This window comes from Leptodactylus fuscus, chromosome 5 (assembly GCF_031893055.1).
Source record: "Leptodactylus fuscus isolate aLepFus1 chromosome 5, aLepFus1.hap2, whole genome shotgun sequence".
Taxonomy (NCBI): Eukaryota; Metazoa; Chordata; class Amphibia; order Anura; family Leptodactylidae; genus Leptodactylus; species Leptodactylus fuscus.
In genome coordinates, this window is record NC_134269.1 from 211,690,060 (window position 1) to 211,714,087 (window position 24,028).

Consider the following 24,028-nt stretch of genomic DNA (forward strand, 5'->3'; position numbering starts at 1 on the left):
TTGAGGCTGGGACTGCTTCCCAAACTGGCCCGGTGTACCTCGTCTCCCCGCCTAACATTCCTGGCAGGGACACGAGAAGAACACCCCCCTCCTCCTCCTCCTCTACCGCCTCCTCCTCCGCCACCGCCTCCTCCTCCGCCACCGCCTCCTCCTCCGCTGTTAGATTGACCCCAGCTACGAGTTGGAAACGTTGCAGCATTGGCGTTGGTAGACGTCAGCAGGCTGTGCTGAAGCTGATCAGCTTGGGGGACAGACAGCACACTGCCTCCGAGGTGAGGGATGCCCTCCTCGATGAGACGGCAATATGGTTTGAGCCGCTGCACCTGGGCCCAGGCATGGTCGTTTGTGATAACGGCCGGAACCTGGTAGCAGCTCTGGAGCTTGCCGGACTCCAACATGTTCCATGCCTGGCCCACGTCTTCAACCTAGTGGTGCAACGTTTCCTAAAGAGCTACCCCAATGTTCCAGAGCTACTGGTGAAAGTGCGGCGCATGTGCGCCCACTTTCGCAAGTCGACAGTAGCCGCTGCTAGCTTAAAATCTCTCCAGCAACGCCTGCATGTGCCACAACACCGGCTTTTGTGCGACATCCCCACATGCTGGAACTCAACGTTTCAGATGTTGAATAGAGTGGTTGAGCAGCAGAGACCTTTGATGGAATACCAGCTACAAAACCCTAGGGTGCCACAAAGTCAGCTGCCTCAGTTTCACATCCATGAGTGGCCATGGATGAGAGACCTTTGTGACATCCTACGGGTCTTTGAGGAGTCCACAAGGAGGGTGAGCTCTGAGGATGCGATGGTGAGCCTTACAATCCCGCTCTTGTGTGTTCTGAGAGAATCCCTGATTGACATCAGGGATAACTCAGATCACACAGAGGAGTTAGGGATAGCATCCGATCCGTCACAGCTGGAGAGTAGGTCCACACATCTGTCCGCTTCACTGCGTTTAATGGAGGAGGAGGAGGAGGAGGAGGAGGAAGAAGAGTTGTCCGATGATGTGATGGTGATACAGGAGGCTTCCGGGCAACTTCGAATCGTCCCATTGTTGCAGCGCGGATGGGTAGACATGGAGGATGAGGAGGAAATGGAGATTGAACTTTCCGGTGGGGCCAGAGGAGTCATGCCAACTAACACTGTGGCAGACATGGCTGAGTTCATGTTGGGGTGCTTTACAACCGACAAGCGTATTGTCAAAATCATGGAGGACAACCAGTACTGGATCTTTGCTATCCTTGACCCCCGGTATAAAAACAACATCTCGTCTTTTATTCCGGTAGAGGGGAGGGCCAATCGCATCAATGCTTGCCACAGGCAATTGGTGCAGAATATGATGCAGCATGTGACGTTGGCGGCAGGGAGGGCAGTTCCTCCAGTAGGCAACCAAGTTCTCACCGGTCCACACAAACGAGGGGCACACTGTCTAAGGTCTGGGACACCTTGATGGCACCCCCTCGCCAAAGTGCCGCCACGGAGGGTCCTAGTGTCACCAGGCGTGAGAAGTATAGGCGCATGTTGCGGGAATACCTTTCCGACCACAGCCCTGTCCTCTCCGACCCCTCTGCGCCCTACACGTATTGGGTGTCGAAGTTGGACCTGTGGCTTGAACTTGCCCTATATGCCTTGGAGGTGCTGTCCTGTCCTGCCGCCAGCGTCCTATCTGAGAGGGTGTTCAGTGCAGCCGGTGGCATCATCACTGACAAGCGCACCCGTCTGTCAGCTGAGAGTGCCGACCGGCTCACTTTGATAAAAATGAACCACCACTGGGTAGAGCCGTCATTTTTGTGCCCACCTGTGTAAAGCACCCCAACATGAAACTCCATGTCTGTACTCAACCTCTCCAATTCCTCCGCATCCTCATACTCATCCACCATAAGCGTTGCACAATTCTGCTAATACTAGGCTCCCTCCACCCTGATTTCCCCCAACTCTGCTGGTTAGAGGCTCCCTCCACCCTGATTTCCACCAACTCTGCTGGTTAGAGGCTCCCTCCACCATGAATTTCCCAAAACTTGGCTGTTTAGAGGCTCCCTCCACCATTAATTGGTCCAAACTGGGCTGGTTAGAGGCTCCCTCCACCATGAATTTGCCCAAACTGGGGTGGTTAGAGGCTCCCTCCACCATTAATTGGTCCAAACTGGGCTGGTTAGAGGCTCCCTCCACAATTAATTGGTCCAAACTGGGCTAATTAGAGGCTCCCTCCACCATGAATTGGTCCAAACTGGGTTTTTTAGAGGCTCCCTCCACCATGAATTTGCCCAAACTGGGCTGTTTAGAGGCTCCCTCCACCATTAATTGGTCCAAACTGGGCTGGTTAGAGGCTCCCTCCACCATGAATTTGCCCAAACTGGGGTGGTTAGAGGCTCCCTCCACCATTAATTGGTCCAAACTGGGCTGGTTAGAGGCTCCCTCCACAATTAATTGGTCCAAACTGGGCTAATTAGAGGCTCCCTCCACCATGAATTGGTCCAAACTGGGTTTTTTAGAGGCTCCCTCCACCATGAATTTGCCCAAACTGGGCTGGTTAGAGGCTCCCTCCACCATGAATTGGTCCAAACTGGGGTTTTTAGAGGCTCCCTCCACCATGAATTGGTCCAAACTTGGCTGTTTAGAGGCTCCCTCCACCATGAATTGGTCCAAACTGGGGTGGTTAGAGGCTCCCTCCACCATTAATTGGTCCAAACTGGGCTGGTTAGAGGCTCCCTCCACCATGAATTTCCCAAAACTTGGCTGTTTAGAGGCTCCCTCCACCATTAATTGGTCCAAACTGGGCTGGTTAGAGGCTCCCTCCACCATGAATTTGCCCAAACTGGGCTGTTTAGAGGCTCCCTCCACCATGAATTTGCCCAAACTGGGCTGTTTAGAGGCTCCCTCCACCATGAATTGGTCCAAACTGGGCTGGTTAGAGGCTCCCTCCACCATGAATTTGCCCAAACTGGGGTGGTTAGAGGCTCCCTCCACCATTAATTGGTCCAAACTGGGGTGGTTAGAGGCTCCCTCCACCATTAATTGGTCCAAACTGGGCTGGTTAGAGGCTCCCTCCACAATTAATTGGTCCAAACTGGGCTAATTAGAGGCTCCCTCCACCATGAATTGGTCCAAACTGGGTTTTTTAGAGGCTCCCTCCACCATGAATTTGCCCAAACTGGGCTGTTTAGAGGCTCCCTCCACCATGAATTGGTCCAAACTGGGCTGGTTAGAGGCTCCCTCCACCATGAATTGGTCCAAACTGGGCTGGTTAGAGGCTCCCTCCACCATGAATTGGTCCAAACTGGGCTGGTTAGAGGCTCCCTCCACCATGAATTGGTCCAAACTGGGCTGGTTAGAGGCTCCCTCCACCATGAATTTGCCCAAACTGGGCTGTTTAGAGGCTCCCTCCACCATGAATTTGCCCAAACTGGGCTGGTTAGAGGCTCCCTCCACCATGAATTGGTCCAAACGGGTTTTTAGAGGCTCCCTTCACCATGAATTGGTCCAAACTTGGCTGTTTAGAGGCTCCCTCCACCATGAATTGGTCCAAACTGGGGTGGTTAGAGGCTCCCTCCACCATGAATTTGCCCAAACTGGGCTGTTTAGAGGCTCCCTCCACCATGAATTGGTCCAAACTGGGCTGGTTAGAGGCTCCCTCCACCATGAATTTGCCCAAACTGGGCTGTTTAGAGGCTCCCTCCACCATGAATTTGCCCAAACTGGGCTGGTTAGAGGCTCCCTCCACCATGAATTGGTCCAAACGGGTTTTTAGAGGCTCCCTTCACCATGAATTGGTCCAAACTTGGCTGTTTAGAGGCTCCCTCCACCATGAATTGGTCCAAACTGGGTTTTTTAGAGGCTCCCTCCACCATGAATTGGTCCAAACTGGGCTGGTTAGAGGCTCCCTCCACCATGAATTGGTCCAAACTGGGCTGGTTAGAGGCTCCCTCCACCATGAATTGGTCCAAACTGGGGTGGTTAGAGGCTCCCTCCACCATTAATTGGTCCAAACTGGGCAGGTTAGAGGCTCCCTCCACCATTAATTGGTCCAAACTGGGCTGGTTAGAGGCTCCCTCCACCATTAATTGGTCCAAACTGGGCTGGTTAGAGGCTCCCTCCACCATGAATTTGCCCAAACTGGGCTGTTTAGAGGCTCCCTCCACCATGAATTTGCCCAAACTGGGCTGTTTAGAGGCTCCCTCCACCATGAATTGGTCCAAACTGGGCTGGTTAGAGGCTCCCTCCACCATGAATTTCCCAAAACTTGGCTGTTTAGAGGCTCCCTCCATCATTAATTGGTCCAAACTGGGCTGGTTAGAGGCTCCCTCCACCATGAATTTGCCCAAACTGGGCTGTTTAGAGGCTCCCTCCACCATGAATTTGCCCAAACTGGGCTGGTTAGAGGCTCCCTCCACCATGAATTGGTCCAAACTGGGCTGGTTAGAGGCTCCCTCCACCATGAATTTGCCCAAACTGGGCTGTTTAGAGGCTCCCTCCACCATGAATTTGCCCAAACTGGGCTGGTTAGAGGCTCCCTCCACCATGAATTGGTCCAAACGGGTTTTTAGAGGCTCCCTTCACCATGAATTGGTCCAAACTTGGCTGTTTAGAGGCTCCCTCCACCATGAATTGGTCCAAACTGGGGTGGTTAGAGGCTCCCTCCACCATGAATTTGCCCAAACTGGGCTGTTTAGAGGCTCCCTCCACCATGAATTGGTCCAAACTGGGCTGGTTAGAGGCTCCCTCCACCATGAATTGGTCCAAACTGGGGTGGTTAGAGGCTCCCTCCACCATTAATTGGTCCAAACTGGGCTGGTTAGAGGCTCCCTCCACCATTAATTGGTCCAAACTGGGCTGGTTAGAGGCTCCCTCCACCATGAATTTGCCCAAACTGGGCTGGTTAGAGGCTCCCTCCACCATGAATTGGTCCAAACTGGGGTTTTTAGAGGCTCCCTCCACCATGAATTGGTCCAAACTGGGGTTTTTAGAGTCTCCCTCCACCATGAATTGGTCCAAACTGGGGTTTTTAGAGGCTCCCTCCACCATGAATTTGCCCAAACTCTGCTGGTTAGAGGCTCAATCCACCCTGATTTTCAAAACAAATGTTGGTGCCAACCTCAACTTACTACAAGGGCCAAATTCACTGCTGGTGACAAGCTCTCCTCACTGCAAGTGCCAAATACACATGTTTCAAGGTGTTTTCCTACTGTCAGAGAGGTGGTATTGAGTGTGTAGTTGTTAGGCTGTGATGTTGGGGTAATAGAGGGTCTTTGGTGTGTTAGATGCCCCCAGACATGCTTCCCCTGCTGTCCCAGTGTCATTCCAGAGGTGTTGGCATCATTTCCTGGGGTGTCATAGTGGACTTGGTGACCCTCCAGACACGGATTTGGGTTTCCCCCTTAACGAGTATCTGTTCCCCATAGACTATAATGGGGTTCGAAACCCGTTCGAACACACGAACATTGAGCGGCTGTTCGAATCGAATTTCGAACCTCGAACATTTTAGTGTTCGCTCATCTCTAGTGACAAGGTTTTCTATTGTGTTGTCCCATGCCTCCCTGCCAAGCAAAAAACCAACTTGGTCATTGTGAATTATTGATGGGAGGGTATTGTTGTGGCAAACAATTTCATGTCTGAATTGATCAAAGAAATTGGCCTATAGTTCGCACAATGGCTTGGATCTTTGCCCGGTATGAATTTATAACATCTTCCTTTATTTGTAGTAAAATGGAAAAGTATATAGATCCAATCACCTGACACCTCCCGGGTGTTGTACAGTGCCAGGTGTGGTCAATTTGGCTGAAATCAGTATAGACTCAAGCTTTAAGTCCTGCGCAGAAATAGGCTTCCCTATGCAGTATGTTCCATATAGTGTGAACATCAAGTATAATTTTATGAAAACCCTAGATCATGTCATGTGCGAAAACAGCGCAACTTGTCCTGCAAAAACACAAAGCCTCATACCGTTTCCCTGGAAAAAAATAAAAATAAATGACTGCCAAAAAGCATGTGGTCATCTGAATTGGCCTTTATCTGAATGGGTTAAGATATTTTTTTTTTGGAGGTGTCTATAGTGAAGGCTCCATGTCACTGGCCAAAGCAAAGGAGGCTGATGTAAGATCCCAATCAACACTTGTATTTATTAGTCCTTTATACAGGCCAATACAAACTATATGGAGGAAGAGCAATCGCTAAAAAATTTTTGGTGCCCACGTACAGTTTCGTTGTCTGTCGGCAGCCCTATTTATAGTGAATCTTGACCATGGTGAATCTATTCATTCATCTCAACTAGAAAAGCGTTCCAATGCATTTTTGTCAAATATTTTTGAACAGAAAACAATAACAAAATGGACGTAGAAGTATCTCATCATTTTGTTCACTTTTTTTTTTAAAGATCTTTATTTGAGAGCACAATATAAGCCCTAAGGCAAATAGAATATATGGTAAGGAGAAGTGTCCATTAACAGGTTAATGTCTTGTGCCGTTCAGCCCTGCAGATAAAACCCACCCCTTGGTTTCTGGTACTCATTTATAGGAAATGTTATTTTATTTCTCGCTTCCTGTGTCAGCCATGGCGTCCGCTGCTCTGAGAGCCGAGCTGGACTGCTCCATCTGTCTGAGCACTTATACCGACCCTGTAATGCTGAGATGTGGACACAACTTCTGCCGGGTCTGTATTGATCAGTTCCTAGATACACAGAAGTGGTCTAGAATTTATTCCTGTCCTGAATGTAGAGAAGAGTTTCAGGTGCGGCCTGTACTGATGAGGAACTTAGCTCTACGTAACATAATGGAGAATTTATTGTCTACTCAACCAACACAGACACAAACTGGGATCTTCTGCACTTATTGTGTGGACTCTCCTGTACCTGCTGTGAAGTCCTGTCTACATTGTGAAGCTTCTCTGTGTGATAAACATCTTAGAGTCCACAGCAAGTCACCAGAACACGTCTTATGTGATCCCAGCACTAACCTGGAGAAGAGGAAATGTTCTGTCCATAAGAAGGTCCTGGAATATTACTGTACTGAGGACGCTGCTTGTATCTGTGTGTCCTGTAGACTGATTGAAGAACATAAAGGACATAAAATTAAGTCATTGCATGAGGCGTCAAAAGAGAAGAAGGAGAGACTGAGAAATGTTCTCCAGAAACTGATCACAAAGAGGGAGGAGACTGAGGAAAGAGTCCAGAGTCTACAGGAGAGCAGGAGAAAAGCTCAAGAGAAAGAATCTGGAGAAGCCGAGAGAGTCACTGCCCTGTTTATAGACATCAGGAGACGACTGGACGACCTGGAGAAGAAGGTCCTGAGTGAGATCTCCAGGCAGGAGGAGCAGCGGTCATTGTCACTGTCTGATGTGATCCAGAAGCTGGAAATAAAGAAGGCCGAGCTGTCCATGAAGATGCGGCACATTGAGGAGCTGTGTAACATGACTGATCCACTGACTGTCTTACAGGATCCAGACACAGGTGACTTGTGTGATCCTGAGGAGGGGGGAGGTGATGAGGACACAGGGGGACATGATAAGACACATGATGTAGATGTGGATGGAATTACAGGGATGTTACATGCAGGTCTCTCTGATATAATGAAATATCTACAGACCATCTCACCTGTAAAACCAGAAGAAGTGAGGCCACAACCCCCCAGCGCCCAACCTCTGCCCAGTCACACCCAAGATTTACCTGTGCCAGGTACAGAATATGGGGGTGATGGTGTAATAGTCAGGACTGGGGGTGTTGGGGGGTCGGCAACGGCTGCAGCAGAGGGAGGGATCTATGGGCAGGGTCCTGCAGACATATTACTGGATGTAAACACGGCTGCTAATAATATCCGTATATCAGACGACCTGAAAACTGCAACTAAGACACAAGTGAGGCTGAATTTTCTATACACAGCAGAGAGATTTGAGGATTGTCAGGTGATAAGTATCAGGGGATTTACCTCAGGGCGACATTACTGGGATGTGGAGATCAGTGGATCAAGGGGCTGGATTGTGGGGATGTGTTATCCCAGTATAGACAGGAAGGGGTGGCAGTCATACATTGGAGAAAATAACAAGTCTTGGAGTTTGTTAAGGACACTTAGAAATCAGTATGTAGTGATACATGGCATGGATGAGACCATGTTACGTGATAATGCCTCCGGTAGTAGAATTAGGATCTGTCTGGATTATGAGGCCGGGCAGTTGTCCTTTTATGAGCTGTGTGACCCCATCAGACACTTACACACCTTCTCTGACACCTTCACCGAGCCCCTTCATGGTGTATTATGGGTAGGGGATGGTTCTGTAAAGATATTAGGTTGAGGCAATAACTAAGAGAAACCATCATAACCTAAGAAATCCAACCAGAGACTGTGAATGGAACCAGAACCATACTGGTGGATAATTCAGCCAATGGGATGAATGAGAAGGTAGAGTACAGTTGTTTACTGGAATTGATATACTCTGGGAATACTAGCAATATATACTATATATATACTATACAATATATACTAGCAATATATAATTCCTGTGTCTCCTGGTGGATAATCCTTTTATTTGTCAAGAAACTTGCTTTATAAGGCTCTGTTTACATGTTTGAGGATCTCATATGAAAAACTGTGGCCTACTTTGAGATATCCTTAGATTGCCTTTGGGAAAATATTCATATATCTTGTGTTTATGTAAAATACGATGAGGCGGCTAATGAAATATTAAAGCCATTTATGTAACTGTTCAACCATATTACAGTGAAATATAATTTACTAATGAGAATGTCAATACATAGAAGATATACTTCCTATAATGTGGCATCTGATAATCCGGCACAGAACCAGAAGACAGAGCAGTAAAGATTTTGTATTAGCATTTATGTTCCTAGAGCCTCTCTAACCTGCCAATAAATTTTATGCAATTTTATTATGTATCCAATGTTTCAGAACTTCTGATCGCCAATATGTGTATGTAACTGCTGGACATTCATGAAATTAATAAAACCTATGTATACAAGTGTATAAAGTCATCATTATTCTGTTATTTTTGTTTTAATTAATGTACAGCACACACATACAACCAACTCTGCTGCACACAGTACACGTATACACAAACAGCTCTGCTGCACACAGTACATGTATACACAAACAGCTCTGCTGCGCACAGTACATGTATAAACAAACAGCTCTGCTGCACACAGTACATATATATATATTATATATACACAACTTTGTTGTGCATAGTACATATATACACAAACAGCGCTGCTGCACACAGTACATACAGTATATATATATATATATATATACACACACACAACTTTGCTATGCATAGTACATATATATATATATATATATATACAAACAGCTCTGCTGCATACACTCTAGATGCGCACACATAAGTAATCAGCTCTGCACATTCAACTCTTGTACTTTTACCTTCAATTACATGTATACATCTCTGCATACAGTGTAGCTGATAGGGTTTATTTGTGATAATACCTGTGTTGCTTCTGTCGATTTAATAGAAGGGAGAAGCATATAATCTTTTATATCTCCCATTTCTTGTAAAGCTTTGGCTCAAAAAACTTCAGCAAAATCCGCAACAATGGTGTTTTTTTCCATCTAAAAAATGGAAAGCCAAGAGAAGGGCTCACCCATTTGTATCAACGAAGTAGAATTGATTCTTTAGTTAGTGGCAGGAGGGGCTCAATGTCTTCAAACTACACAGGACTAACCTCACAGGCCCTGCTCTTTCCCATGCTAGGGGAGAGTACAGGGGCATTTGTGCGAGTAAGGGCCCGTTCACACGGAGTTCACGGGTGCGCAATCTGGCACGTATACACGTGTCAGAGTTTGCGCGCTGAAATCAGATTCCATTAATTTCAATGTCGGGTTACAGGTGTATAACGCGCGTAATTTTGCGCCCGCAACCCGACATTGAAATGAATGGAATCGAACATGTTGAACTTGAAAAAGTGCTACCAGCACGAAACGGCTGTCGCTCTCCTCTCCCAGGCGTGCCTCCTCCTGTATTGTATTTTACACGGATGTTTGAAATAAAGGTTTGAAATATTTTTCTACTCTTCCTACGGTGAGTGCCCGGGTGTTTCTATTTTCTGGACTGTATATGGACTTTTTTACTTGCTGTGAGCACCACCAGTGAAGTATATGGAATATAACCCTGACCTCCCATAGCATAGTTTGTATGCATGCAGTAGTGCCACCTCATCCTTTACATTTTTTCAATCTATCCTGTCTGCCTGATGTGAACACAGCATTAACCTGACCACCTAAATCTACTGTGCGGTATTTTCTGGGGAAGGCTTTTGTACAACACTGTGATATTTTACATTACTGGGGAGGCATTTTGTACTGCCCGATGGTGTTTGGTTATACAGAAGAGGTAACAGAATAAGTACTGAATAAATTTCGGTTTTTCATACAGTCATCACAAAATTATTAATATATCTAAAAAAAAAAATTATATGTACTTAAAAGTGGGGCCAACTAAAAGTGCATCTCATCCCATAAAAAACAAGCCATCATATGGTTTTTGAAATGTGGAAAAATTAAAAGAAAGTCCAAAATAAACTGTGTCAATAACGGGTTAAGGGATTTATAGCTGTATAATATGTAATTATGGCAGATGGCTGATAAATTAGTTAACTATTAATTTGTCCTAACTCTTAGTTGAACATTGACTTGTAGATGCAAATAAGAAACACACCCTCTGGTTTACAAGAGTCCAAGCCTTTCATCTTTTTTCCATTTCATCCCTTTGTCAGCCATGGCATCCACTGATCTGAGAGATGACCTGGACTGCTCCATCTGTCTGAGCACTTATACAGACCCTGCAATGCTGAGATGTGGACACAACTTCTGCCAGGTCTGTATTGATCGTGTTCTGGATACACAGGACCAGTCTGGAGTTTATTCCTGTCCTGAATGTAGAGAAGAGTTTCAGGTGCGGCCTGTACCGATGAGGAACTTTGCACTACGTAAAGTAATTGAAAAATTACTGTTAACTCACTCGACACAGAGAGAAACCGGGATCTGCTGCACTTACTGTGTGGACTCTCCTGGACCTGCTGTGAAGTCCTGTCTACCCTGTGAGGTTTCTCTGTGTGGTAAACATCTGAGAATCCACAGCAAGTCACCAGAACACGTCTTATGTGATCCCAGCACTAACCTGGAGAAGAGGAAATGTTCTGTCCATAAGAAGGTCCTGGAATATTACTGTACAGAAGACGCTGCTTGTATCTGTGTCTATTGTTCAGCAGGAGAACATCGAGGACATCGGGTGGAGATGCTGGATGAGGCCTCTGAGAAGAAGAAACTAAGAAATTTTCTCCAGAAACTGATCACAAAGAAAGAGGAGACTGAGGAAAGAGTTCAGAGTCTGGAGGAGCACTGGAGAAAGGCTCTAGAAAAATCAGCTGAAGAAGCCGAGAGAGTCACTGCTCTGTTTCTAGACATCAGGAGACGACTGGACGACCTGGAGAAGAAGGTCCTGAGTGAGATCTCCAGGCAGGAGAAGGAAAAGTCACTGTCACTGTCTGCTCTGATCCAGAAGCTGGAAGTAAAGAAGGCCGAGCTGTCCATGAAGATGAGGCACATTGAGAAGCTGTGTAACATGACTGATCCACTGACTGTCTTACAGGAACCAGACACAGGTGACTTGTGTGATCCTGAGGAGGGGGGAGGTGATGAGGACACAGGGGGACATGATAGACAGCGCCATGATGGAGATGATCGGGATGTGGCTGTGATCTCAGACACATTACACACATTATGTGACATAATATCAGGTATAAGGAGCGGGATCTATGTGGCGGCCCCTACAGACATATTACTGGATGTAAACACGGCCGCTAATAATCTCCATATATCAGATGACCTGAAAATTGCAACGTGTTTACACCAAAAACAAAATCGTTCAGAAACTGCAGAAAGATTCCAGTTTCCTGAGGTGATAAGCTGCAGCAAATTTTTCTGCGGGAGACATTACTGGGATGTGGAGATCAGCAGATCAGAGAGTTGGTCTGTGGGGATATGTTATCCCAGTATAGCCAGGAGGGGGCGACAGTCATACTTTGGATATAATAACAAATCCTGGAGTTTGTGGCGGTATTATTACCAATATTTAGCAATACATGAGAGTAAAGAGATTCGGTTACCTGACAATATTTCCAGTAATAGATTCAGGATCTGTCTGGATTATGAGGCTGGGCGGTTGTCCTTTTATGAGCTGTGTGACCCCATCAGACACTTACACACCTTCATGGCCACCTTCACCGAGCCCCTTCATGTTGCTATACATGTATTGGGCGGTTCTATAAAGATATCAGGAGGGAACAACAAATAGGACAAAACATCAAAACCTACGAAATCCAGCCAAAGACTGGTGACAGAAAGCAGAATAACTGGTGGATTATTCAGCCAATTCGATGAAAGAGAAGGCCCGGTTGCAGATGAAGCTTCCTACGTGGCAGCTGTCCTTACGACTAGCTCAAATGGGTGGATGATCTTCTGTTGTTTCTTGTGATAATCCTCTACGTACAGCTGTATACTGGAGACTGTATACTCTTGGGATGCTGCCAATGTGTAATCCCTGTGTTATGGCTCTTAATCCCAGCAAGTTCCCAACTACTATACTTTTTCACCATAAATTGGCCTTATTTTATTAGGTTTTAATATATATAATTTTTCAGGTACATAGAGATCACAGGACACAGTCCGTTAATAGAGTCAGCCAAAAGAATGAGTGTGTAAAACGCCTTTAGACCAGATGTTGGATGAATTCCCTGGACCAGGACTACCAGCATAATAGTTATCTATGACGCTAGGCGTTGCGGCATTCTTATGGGGCTACAGTACTAAACTATAGTTATGTTTTAGTATAGACTTGTAGCCCTTAGGGGAGGTGAGGACTGCTAGCATCGCAGATAACTATCCCGCTGTAAGTCCTGGTTCCGAGTGCTTGGTCCAGAAAACATGGCCAAGATCTTGTCCATCCTTCATGGATCAATCTAACACTGTAGTGTCCCCCATCAAGATCTTGCCTTATTGCAGGGGTGAACCATTTGTTTCTGTCGTCTGAGGGGCGGGGCCATTCGGAGGGGCGAGGCCGAGCTGAGGGGGCGGAGCCGAGCGTCTTAACAGGCAGAGAGCAGGCAGGGAGAGGACCTGCTCTCTGCCTGAGCGTGAGGGGCGGCCGCGGGAGCAGCGCTGCTGCAGTGGCCTCCCCAATCCACCGCTCAGTGACGGTGACCCTAAGCCAGTCCAGGACAGCTTGTCCTGGACTGGCTTAGGTCAGTAAAAATGCCGCCCTCCCCGGGGCCCTGGAATAGCGCCGCCTGAAGCGGTCGCTTCAGGTCGCCTCATGGGAGGTGCGGCGCTGCCTTATGGACACACAGACAGATTTGTTTGTAATAGTTCCAAGGTGGTTTGTGAATTTTTCCCATAGGGAAAGATGAAAGTCACATTGTGTATTTACCAACGTACAACATTCTGGAGCCCCATCCTCATTCAGAACCAGATTTTATATAGTACAATAATTGAAAACGTCTGATTACATTAACGTTGGACTCCATTATATTTGTTTTTTAATCTTTAACATGAATTAAGTAATTTATTTTTTTTTCAATTTTTTTAGCAGTTTGTATAATTTTTTGGGATATCAGATCTGTGTAAACAACTGATGTATATTTTGGGGATTACTAAAAATCTATGGCTATAAGTGATCAGCACCTGCGTTTTTACTTCTGCACTTTTTTATTACATTTATTATTATTTTCTTTGGCACACTGTGATTATATAGCATGGGCTGAAGGACATCTCTCTTTGCTGCTCTGCAGTTTCTGAGTGCACAACTGTATTGGATATGTGCGATTCTCTTGCTGCACCGCTGAACATGTTATTAGTAAATACGTATATATGTCCTAAAACTAGGGGGTTCTGAAAATAAAATTTCCTGTGTCTTACTAAGGTATGGATCACACTACCGTTGGTGTCCGCACAGAAGGTGTCCATTTAAAAAAAAAAATCATAATGGACACAAATGGACAGTAACTGATGTCTATCAGTTACTGTTCGTTGCCCATAGACCTCAATGTTAAAAAAAAAAAAATGGACACTTGCTGTCCGTTTTTTTAAACGGACAGAAAAGTCCTGCATGTAGGATTTTTTTGTCCACTTGAAAAAACGGACATGGTTGTAAACGGATACTTAAGGACACAAAGGGATACTAAAGGACAAGAAATAAAATCCCATTGAAGTGAATAGAAGTTGTAACAGACACAGCTAGTGTCCGTTGCTAAATTCTTGAACGGACTATAGCTACGGACACTGCTGTCGGACACCAACGGTAGTATGAACGCCCCCTAAGGCTAGGTTCACATCTGTGCTGGGATCTCTGTCGTTTTGGTCCCAATGGAGAACTGGACTGTTAAAAAAGCAGTTCCTCACGGACCCCTTGGACTATAATAGGGTCTGCCGTTTTGAGACTGAAGTGCTGAAGAGAAAAGTTCCCTGTGCATAACTTTTCTCTGTCCATTTCTGATGTAACCCCTTAATGACCCCCAATGCGCCTCTTTATGGCAGTCACTAAGTAGACTTTTTCCGCTTAGCCTATGTTCACGTTTTCTTAGCAGCCATCACATTAAAATCCATTCACAACATGCGACTATTCACATGACCATTTTTTTGACAATCCATTTTAAAGGGGCTCTATCAGCAAAATTATGCTAACAGAGCCTCACATATGCGTGAATAGCCTTTAAAAAGGCTATTCAGGCACCGTAAATGTTACATTTAATCCCGGTCCCGTTTTTAAATAAAAGTATTAAAACATATATGCAAAACTGCCTGCCTCTTCTGTCTTCTTGGAGCGACGCCCTCTGTTTCCGTGTCTTCCGGCTTCTTCTCTTTAAATCCCGCGCCTGCGTAGTAGCGCATCTCTCCGAAGCGCTACTGCGCAGGCTCACTCGCCATTTTACTTAATGGCAGTTCGCGAGTGAGCCTGCGCAGTAGCGCTTCGGAGAGATGCGCTACTACGCAGGCGCGGGATTTAAAGAGAAGAAGCCGGAAGACACGGAAACAGAGGGCGTCGCTCCAAGAAGACAGAAGAGGCAGGCGTGCCCGAAGCTGACGTCGCATCCTTTATCCCCGCCCATGGTGCACGATAGGTAAGTTTTGCATATATGTTTTAATACTTTTATTTAAAAACGGGACCGGGATTAAATGTAACATTTACGGTGCCTGAATAGCCTTTTTAAAGGCTATTCACGCATATGTGGGGCTCTATTAGCATCATTTTGCTGATAGAGCCCCTTTAACAGATCCCCAAAAAATTACCCATTTTCACACACAACTCGACAGAGCCAAATCTATGAGGGATATGTAGAAATGGATGCAAAACAGCCATGAATAAATGTCCACCGCTTAAGGAACAGAATGTCACTGCTCAGCTGCTAATAGGCTAAACGAGCGTTCACACTACCGTCAGTGTCTGACAGGTAGTGTCCGTTCAAAATCTCGCACGGGCATTAGGAGCGGACACTAGCTGTGTCCGTGACACTTTTCATTCATTTAAATGGCGATCGGGTGCGTTCTTTTGCACTCCGTGCCCTTCTATGTCGGCCATCTTTACAAGCGGACAGTGAAGGACAGGCACGGAGTGCAAAAGAACGCACCCGATCGCCATTTAAATGAATGAAAAGTGTCACGGACACAGCTAGTGTCCGCTCCTAATGTCCGTGCCAGATTTTGACTGGACACTAGGAGCGGACACTACCTGTCGGACACTGACGGTAGTGTGAACGCCCCCTAACATGACTAGAGATCCAAATGGAGACTTTCTACTGGATCCCCAGCGGAATGAACAGCTCAATTTATAGTATTTGTTATTTAAAGCCTCGCTATGAGGTATTAAAAAAACAAATACTGACTGTTTTTTTTCCCTAGAGACAGCGCCACTGTTGTCAAATGGCTATGACTTGTATTGCACATGTATGAGGCTGAGCCACAATTACAGACAGAATCAGTGGAGATGATGGAAATGACAGGACAAACTACCACAAGAAGCAGCCATATTTATCTAACCTCATACATAAGAGGTAGAAGAGTGTGAATAAGGTTCAATGTGATAAGTCATTTTACCTATAAACTCACCAAATCCTAGTCAGATGGCCATAGATGACGTGCAGTAATACATACGGCCGGCAGGTGGCAGCATCACCCTCGGACAGTCCCTCCAGCGCTCAGTGACGTGAGATATACTGAGGGGATGGATTGGGGGGTTACTGTGACTTTTACTATAGTTGAGGGACCTGTCAGTCATCATAGGGTGAAGTGATGGACCCAGCAGTATGGCTGACAGGGATAAAATGGAGGATTTGGTCACTTCTACCACAAATCACCTCAGGGGCGTCATCTCTCCCTCACAGATCAGGCGCCACTCCGCTGTAGCTCCTCCCCTTCAGGCTCCGCCCCTGCCTCTCCTACCAGCATTGCCCAGTCTAGCCTTTTTCCCGCCCAAACAGGGACTGCACCCGGTGAGGTGAGTTATACTGAGGGAGGGGGCGCTGTGGTTTTCACTATAGTTGGTCCTATTGTTACCCCCTAATACTAATGCTAGCCATGCAGACAAGGTAGAGACATAGTTACAGCCTCAGGGGGTATAATACTGATATGTATGGTACCACCACCTATGTAATATACAGGTCTGATGTCAACACTGCCCCCTTGGGGTGCACATTGGATGCTTAGTATAGGCTTTTATCATAAGTCAACTAAACAAGATGGTTGCTGAAGATAAAATGGCTACCGGAGAGTCAGCAGTGTGTCATCTCTCCCAAACAGGACAGGCACCAGCTGAGGTTTTCTGTGCCCCTCTAGCTCCTCCCCTTGCTCCCTCTAGTTGCCTCCTGACAGAACAGTGCTCTACCATCCCCACCAGAAAGGGGGCAGCACAAGATGGACACACACAAGGGGAATATAAGGCACGCAGGACAAGATAGACCTGACAAATTTACACACTATGACACCCACATCTCAGATCACTGCATACATGGCCATTATACTTGCTATACTTACTATATCAGTGCACGCAGTATGTTAAAGGGGCTCCCCCCTGTTTTTCCAAATTACCGTTAAAATGTATATGCAAATCAGTCCTACCGTGCACGGTGGACATTCCATTCACCCCCCGCGTCATAGCTTGTTCACGCCCGCCTCTCTTCTTTGACTTTCCCCGCCTCCAGTCCGGCGGTTTCAATCGAAATCTCGTGCAGTAGAAATCCCTCGTAGCGGCGCGAGATTTTGATCGAAACCGCCGGGTGGAGGCGGTGAATCCCAAGGAGGAGGAAGTCAAAGAAGAGAGGAGGGCGTGAACAAGCTATGACGCGGGGGTGCATGGAACACCCACCATGCACGGTAGGACTGATCTGTATTTTAACGGTAATTCAGAAAACCGAGGTGGGGGGTTTAAAAAAGATTAGCAGCACGTGAATAGCCTATTCAGGCGTATGTTTATCTAAAAACCGGAAAATCTATTGATAGAACCCCTTTAAAGGAGTTGTCTAGTTATGGACACATCCCCTATCCACAGTGATCGGGATGAAAGGTGACCAAAGTTCCCTTACAGAGGACCTTTTCATCAGATTGGGCACAGGCAGTTCTATATACTGCTGGAAAGCTGACAGTGCGCTGAATTCAGCACCCTGTCGGCTTTGCCGATCTGTGCCCCGGGTAAAGTGCTATCGGTCCCGGTACCGTAGGACTTTACAGTCAGAAGGGCGTTTCTGACACTTAGCCAGAGACGCCCTTCTGCCCAGCAGCGCCTATCGCGCTGTACTGTGGAGCGGGGAGGAATGCCCCCTCCCTCTCCTGATAATACTCGTCTATGGACGAGCTGTGTGAGCAGAGGGAGGGGGCGTCCCTTTAAAGTCTTGTCCATAAAAAGGTGTTTGCTTTGCTGGACAAAAAAAATGCTATATGTTTTTGTTGTTGTGAATCCCGTGATGGAAACAGCTAAATTTGATTATCGTTTTCCAATTCTGCCTCAACGCCTGCCTGCAAAAAAACTCTTGTGTTAACTTTCCCTTACTGCTCACTGATCATGGCCATTTATGGAATCTGAGGGCCCCTTCACACGGCGTAAGCGCTCGGCTCATTCTGAGCCGTACACGCGAGCGCTTCTAAACACTTCCCATTCACTTCAATGGGAACGCGCATAAAGCCAGCTTTACGAGCGCTCCCATTGAAGTGAATGGTAAGTGTTTAGAAGTGCTCACGTGTGCGGCTTGGAATGAGCCGAGCGCTTACGCCGTATGAAGGCACCCTAATTCACAGCAGGAGTTAGAGTCAGGTTGTGGAAAAATAGAGGAAATCAGAATGTGTGGTTTGGCCTAAGGACTCTACAACAATACAAGGGGAGAAAAGACAAGCGAGGATAGTTGACTTAATGGAGTAAACTACACATCACGCTCGGGTGCGTTGAGTGTGGTGTGTAGTTTGCTCCATTATGTTGACTATTTTCGCTTGCTAGTTTGGGTTTGTTTGTGCAATGTAGTTATCAGTAATCTTTCTGTAAGTGACATTTGGTTCCTTCTATTTTTAATGTTTTTGGCTATACTTAGGCCTGGTTCATATCTTCATTCGGATTTCTGTTCGGGAATGGAAATCTATATGCATAAAAAAACGGTTACCTAAGGAAACCCGCGGACCCCTCAGGTTATAATGCGGTCTATGTGGTTTCCGCACGAAACATGCTGCAGAGTCTCTGATAGAGATTCCAATGCAAGTGTGAATCAAGCCTCAGTTTTCAACACACCCACGTTACGTTCTAGAACTGTACATACCTGACATCCACAAGCAGGCTAATATTGACTTGATCTTGAGTAGTTCTGCCCTGCCCCGTGGACACAAGTATAAAACCCGCCCTCTGGTTTCTGAGTTTCACTTGTAGGAATTGTAGCTTTGTTTCATTTTTCTTCTGTCTTCATTCTGCCATGGCGGCGGCTGACCTGAGAGACGAGTTGTACTGCCCAATTTGTCTGAGCACTTATACAGACCCTACAATGCTAAGTTGTGGACACAACTTCTGCCGGGTCTGTATTGATCGTCTTCTGGATACACAGGACCAGTCTGGAGTTTATTCCTGTCCTGAATGCAGAGTACAGTTTCAGGTGCGGCCTGTACTGACAAGGAACTTTATTCTACGTAACATAATGGAGAATTTACTTCCTACAGAAACAACAGAGACAGAAATCGGGATCTGTTGCTTTTACTGTATTCACTTTCCTGTACCTGCTGTGAAGTCCTGTCTGCACTGTGAAGTTTCTCTGTGTGATAGACACCTGAAGGTTCACAGCAAGTCACCAGAACACGTCTTATGTGATCCCAGCACTAACCTGGAGAAGAGGAAATGTTCTGTCCATAAGAAGATCCTGGAATATTACTGTACTGAGGACGCTGCTTGTATCTGTGTGTCCTGTAGTTTGGCCGGAGAACATCGAGGACACCAGGTGGAGTTGCTGGATGAGGCTTCTGAGAAGAAGAAGGAGAAACTGGGAAATGTTAAACAGAAACTGATCACAAAGAGAGAGGAGACTGAGGAAAGAGTCCAGAGTCTGGAGGAGCACAGGAGAAAAGTTCAGAAGAAAGTGTCTGGAGAAACCAAGAGTGTCACTGCCCTGTTAATAGACATCAGGAGACGTCTGGACAATCTGGAGAAGAAGGTCCTGAGTGAGTTCTCCAGGCAGGAAGAGCAGTGGTCATTGTCACTGTCTGATGTGATCCAGAAGCTGGAAATAAAGAAGGCCGAGCTGTCCATGAAGATGAGGAACATTGAGGAGCTGTGTAACATGACTGATCCACTGAGTGTCTTACAGGATCCAAACACAGGTGACTTGTGTGATCCTGAGGAGGGGGGAGGTGATGAGGACACAGGGGGACATGATAAGACACATGATGTAGCTGTGGATGGAATTACAGGGCTGTTACATGCAGGTCTCTCTGATATAATGACATATCTACAGACCATCTCACCTGCAAAACCAGTAGAAGTGAGGTCACAACCCCCCAGCGCCCGATCTCTGCCCAGTCCCACCCAAGATTTACCTGTGTCAGGTACAGAATATGGGGGTGATGGTGTAATAGTCAGGACTGGGGGTGTTGGGGGGAAGGTAACGGCTGCAGGAGAGGGAGGGATCAATGTAGAGGATCCTGCAGACATATTACTGGATATAAACACGGCTAATAATTATGTCCATATATCAAACGATCTGAAAACTGCAACCTGGACACAAAAGAAACAGATTCGCCCAGAAACAGCCGAGAGATTCCAGGATTATTATCAGGTGATAAGTATCAGGAGATTTACCGCTGGGCGACATTACTGGGATGTGGAGGGCAGGAGATCAAGGTATTGGAGGGTGGGGATGTGTTATCCCAGTATAGACAGGAGGGGGAATAGGACACTAATTGGAAATAATATCAAGTCCTGGTGTTTGATGAGGTATAATAATCAGTATTCAGTGATACATGATAACAAAGTGATCCGGTTACCTGACAATATTTCCAGTAATAGATTCAGGATCTGTCTGGATTATGAGGTCGGGCAGTTGTCCTTTTATGAGCTGTGTGACCCCATCAGACACTTACACACCTTCACTGCCACCTTCACCGAGCCCCTTCATGCTGCATTGTATGTATATAAAGGTTCTATAATAATATTTAGTAGGAACGTCAACTTCAAAACACCATCTTTAGACTGGATTCAAACACAGCATTGTGTAGCATTTTTTGCACTGTTTTTGGCATTTTTCTTAGCATTTTTTTGCAACAAGATGTTACTTTGAAGTTCGTTAAAAAATAGAAAATACACTGGCCACAGTCAGTGACATTGTGGTTAGTGAAAATTTAAAGAGAGTCTGTCACCAGGACCCAGCATATCAACCCATCCATCCCACATATAGGTAGGTTAGAGTATCAAGTGGTGTTTACCCATGGGAATCGCTGCCTCTATTGCTGTTCGTGTCAATATGCAAATTGACTTTTAAGAGCAAAAAGGGTGCTGCCATTGCTCGAAAGGGGAATTGCAAGAAAAATAGTGATGAGGAGACTAAAGCGAAGAAATCAAGTCATAAACTGCTGATAGAAACCAGCGTGTGACCAATGGATCAGTCTGTCAATGGGAGAATTGAAAAGGCATTACAGGTGATGATTCCTACATGGCAGCTGTCCTTATGACAGGTGGATGATCCATTAGTCGGATCACCTAAAGTTAGTCACAACCAGAATCAGTAGTGTTGGAATTTTTCACCAGTCTGTCGGCTTTAATCTTTCGGTATAGGCACAACTGACATGATTTGTGTGTCAGCATTTATTTTTCTTTAAGGGTAAGTTCAGACGGGGTTTCTTGAACTGGAACTTGAGGCGGAGGGCGCCTCAGGTTCTGATCCAAAAAACGGGCAGCCGTGACTGAATTCCGGTACACTGCATCAGCATCCTGTCGCGCACTCCGCTCCGGATTACGTCCAATGAATGGGCCTAGTCAGGAGGAGGGAGTGTCTTCAGGCCAAATCACAAGGCATAACGGCCTGAAGAATGAGCACCTCGCTTCTCCGGCTCCCGGACAAAACACCTGAACGGTTCCCATCGATTTCAGTGGGAGCCGTCTTTTTGGTTAGGATTTTGAGGCAAGTATGGCCTCAAAATCCTGACCAAAAAACCCAGTGTGAACTTACCCTAAAGGTGGACTGGTGAAAAACCATGTAGGTTGGAATGAAAGTTCATTTTGTATCACAGATGTATATTTAGAGTTAAAAAAAAAATTAAAAATGAATCAGTAACAATATATTTTTTATTTTACCTTATAAAATGATTTTAAATAAAGCTTTTTTTTTTTTTTTTTCATAAAACGTTGCCATTATTTCCTTTATATTGTCAGAGTTTAACCTGGCAAAGATCATGTGTTTGAGGTGAATGAAGACTTGTTGAAACATTCATTGTTTGCGCATTTGGAACATTTGTCTGCGCAAACTATCGGCAAATGTTGATTCCAGACGAAGGATATAAATCTAAAATATAATGTGTATTGTCAGGTATAGCTGTATAAATGACTGTAAAATACTCCATGCTTTCTATATACTGCCATTTGCTGAGACCTTGCCTCGTCGACAATTGTAATACGTGGTGCCGTGTGACCTTTTCTCCATAGGTAAACATTGAAGTTGCATTGTGGATTTATCACAGGTTCACACACAACTCTGTAACCCTACCACCAGTGAATGACATCACCCCAAATGTTTGCCATCATCTGACCCTGACTGTGGGTTTATATCACCACAGGACCAACCTCTATAGCCTACTGCCAGTCCAGACAAAACAAGCAACAATCCACTAAGTCCTAATTAGAGATGAGCGAACACTGTCCGGATCAGCCGTTCCAAACAGCACGCTCCCATAGAAATGAATGGAAGCAGCTGGCACGTACACTTTGCCGGCAGCCGGTCGCTTAAACCCCCGCGTGCCGGCTACGTCCATTCATTTCTATGGGAGCGTGCTGTTAATATCTACTAATTTGGCTATAAGATTTTTCATGGGAATTAGACCATTTATAATTGTCTCTAGGTTATTAGAGTAATGATCCAATCAAATGACATCTTCTTCATTTTGTATATTTGTGGGGCACCAGGACTGCACCCAGATTTTAGGTGTAGTCGGAGTTGGAAAAAAGTTGTTGACCCAGACTCCAGTTTCAAAATAAAATGATTATTTTTAATTATATTATACAATTATTGATATTGTGAAAGTAATTACGTGTAGTTTGTTGCATTTGTACTTACAAATTCAATCACTGGCTTTTTAGTGAATTGGAGGAGCTGTATTAGTTCCGACTGACTGTTGCTGTCGGACGTTTATGAAGGAGTTGGATTTGGAGCAGGAGCCAGAGTCGCTGAGTGGTTTGGCCTACCGACTCCAGGGCCTTGCTTGTAGTATTGTGTATTAACCCTTATAACATAGCCCACTTACTACAGTGTGAGCATAAGTACCATACCTTAACCCCTTCTTTGTTTGCTACAATTAATGCTAGGATCACACTAGCTTTTGGGCTTCCATCCCTTGGATCTGTTTAAGGACCCCAAAAAACCGGAAACCCTATCCACTTAAAAAGTGGCTCGCCAGGTTTCTGCCTGCTTTCCAACAATTTCATAAGGAAATCTGCAAATTTTAAGCTGAATAGTGGACGGATTGCCCGAATGCTGCCCCAACGCTAGTGTGAGACTGTATAAATAGTATGCACTGTGGGCAGGGTGTGGTATCTTGCTGTTTTTGTTTTTCTGCTGGGTTATCAGGTTGTCTGGTTTCCTGTCAAATGTTATATATATATTTTTTTTTGTATCCCAATAGGGTTTTTTTGGCAACATACCTCAACCTAGTTCTACAGGTTTTATGTACTTGGTTGGTTACTCTTCTTGTTATGCATTATTAAGAATTGCAATGATGGATGTGTCAGCTTGTCCAGTATAGATGACTAATTCATCAAATTCATTCTATTAATCCACCATTTTAAGAAGCATGAGGATTGAAAGCAGAATTGACAAATCAATGTTAGACCCTCCTCGGAGTCTGAGGTGTTCTCCTTCCATCACAAGTTATGGTCAAAATTTTCTTCTCTGCAGTCAGTAGTTAGTTGATAGCGCTAGGAAGTCTGCATCAAAATAATCTGACTCCATCCATGTGCCAGCTTACTGAAATGGTAAAGTCTTCTTTAAAGGAGTATTCCCATCTCAGGAATCCTATCTATACAGCTAGTTTATGTAAATTGAAGAGTTTTCTTTTTTTTTTTTTTAAATACATTGCTTTGTTTTCCTGCTATGTGAAATTATTTGTCCCATTTACACAGTGTTTCCATTGAGCTGGACTTGTGTAATACGTTAGGACAGATGATGCCATTCGCTGCTCTCTGGAGGGGCTGAGTGCTCTCACTGTTATGTACAGCTCTGCAGGCTGGACAATTAGATCAGCTAATTGCAGTTTGCTGATAAAGGAGTTCGTGCCACTTTAAACACAAAGATA

At 45.5% G+C, this 24,028-nt stretch overlaps 3 protein-coding genes across 3 annotated transcripts; all 3 read left to right on the forward strand.

Annotated features, from left to right (window-relative positions):
- The first annotated feature begins 6,527 nt into the window (after positions 1-6,527).
- Positions 6,528-8,952, forward strand: LOC142204038 (E3 ubiquitin/ISG15 ligase TRIM25-like). Its single transcript, XM_075275236.1, has one exon. It carries the CDS (start codon positions 6,540-6,542, stop codon positions 8,271-8,273), a length of 1,734 nt encoding a protein of 577 aa, XP_075131337.1. The 5' UTR covers positions 6,528-6,539; the 3' UTR covers positions 8,274-8,952.
- Positions 8,953-10,730: 1,778 nt separating this feature from the next.
- LOC142205117 (E3 ubiquitin/ISG15 ligase TRIM25-like) lies at positions 10,731-12,308 on the forward strand. Its single transcript, XM_075276474.1, has one exon. It carries the CDS (start codon positions 10,731-10,733, stop codon positions 12,306-12,308), a length of 1,578 nt encoding a protein of 525 aa, XP_075132575.1.
- Positions 12,309-18,926: 6,618 nt separating this feature from the next.
- On the forward strand, positions 18,927-20,971 carry LOC142204027 (E3 ubiquitin-protein ligase TRIM39-like). The gene is made up of 2 exons (XM_075275224.1): positions 18,927-19,984; positions 20,150-20,971. Exons 1-2 carry the CDS (start codon positions 18,955-18,957, stop codon positions 20,803-20,805), a joined length of 1,686 nt encoding a protein of 561 aa, XP_075131325.1. The 5' UTR covers positions 18,927-18,954; the 3' UTR covers positions 20,806-20,971.
- Positions 20,972-24,028: the final 3,057 nt, after the last annotated feature.

Coding starts and splice junctions, on each gene's coding strand:
- LOC142205117 (XM_075276474.1), top strand. CDS start 10,731: ATGGCATCCACTGATCTGAGAGATGACCTGGACTGCTCCATCTGTCTG.
- LOC142204038 (XM_075275236.1), top strand. CDS start 6,540: ATGGCGTCCGCTGCTCTGAGAGCCGAGCTGGACTGCTCCATCTGTCTG.
- LOC142204027 (XM_075275224.1), top strand. CDS start 18,955: ATGGCGGCGGCTGACCTGAGAGACGAGTTGTACTGCCCAATTTGTCTG. Junction 19,985..20,149: donor TATAATGACATATCTACAGA/CCATCTCACCTG, acceptor CTGCAGGAGAGG/GAGGGATCAATGTAGAGGAT.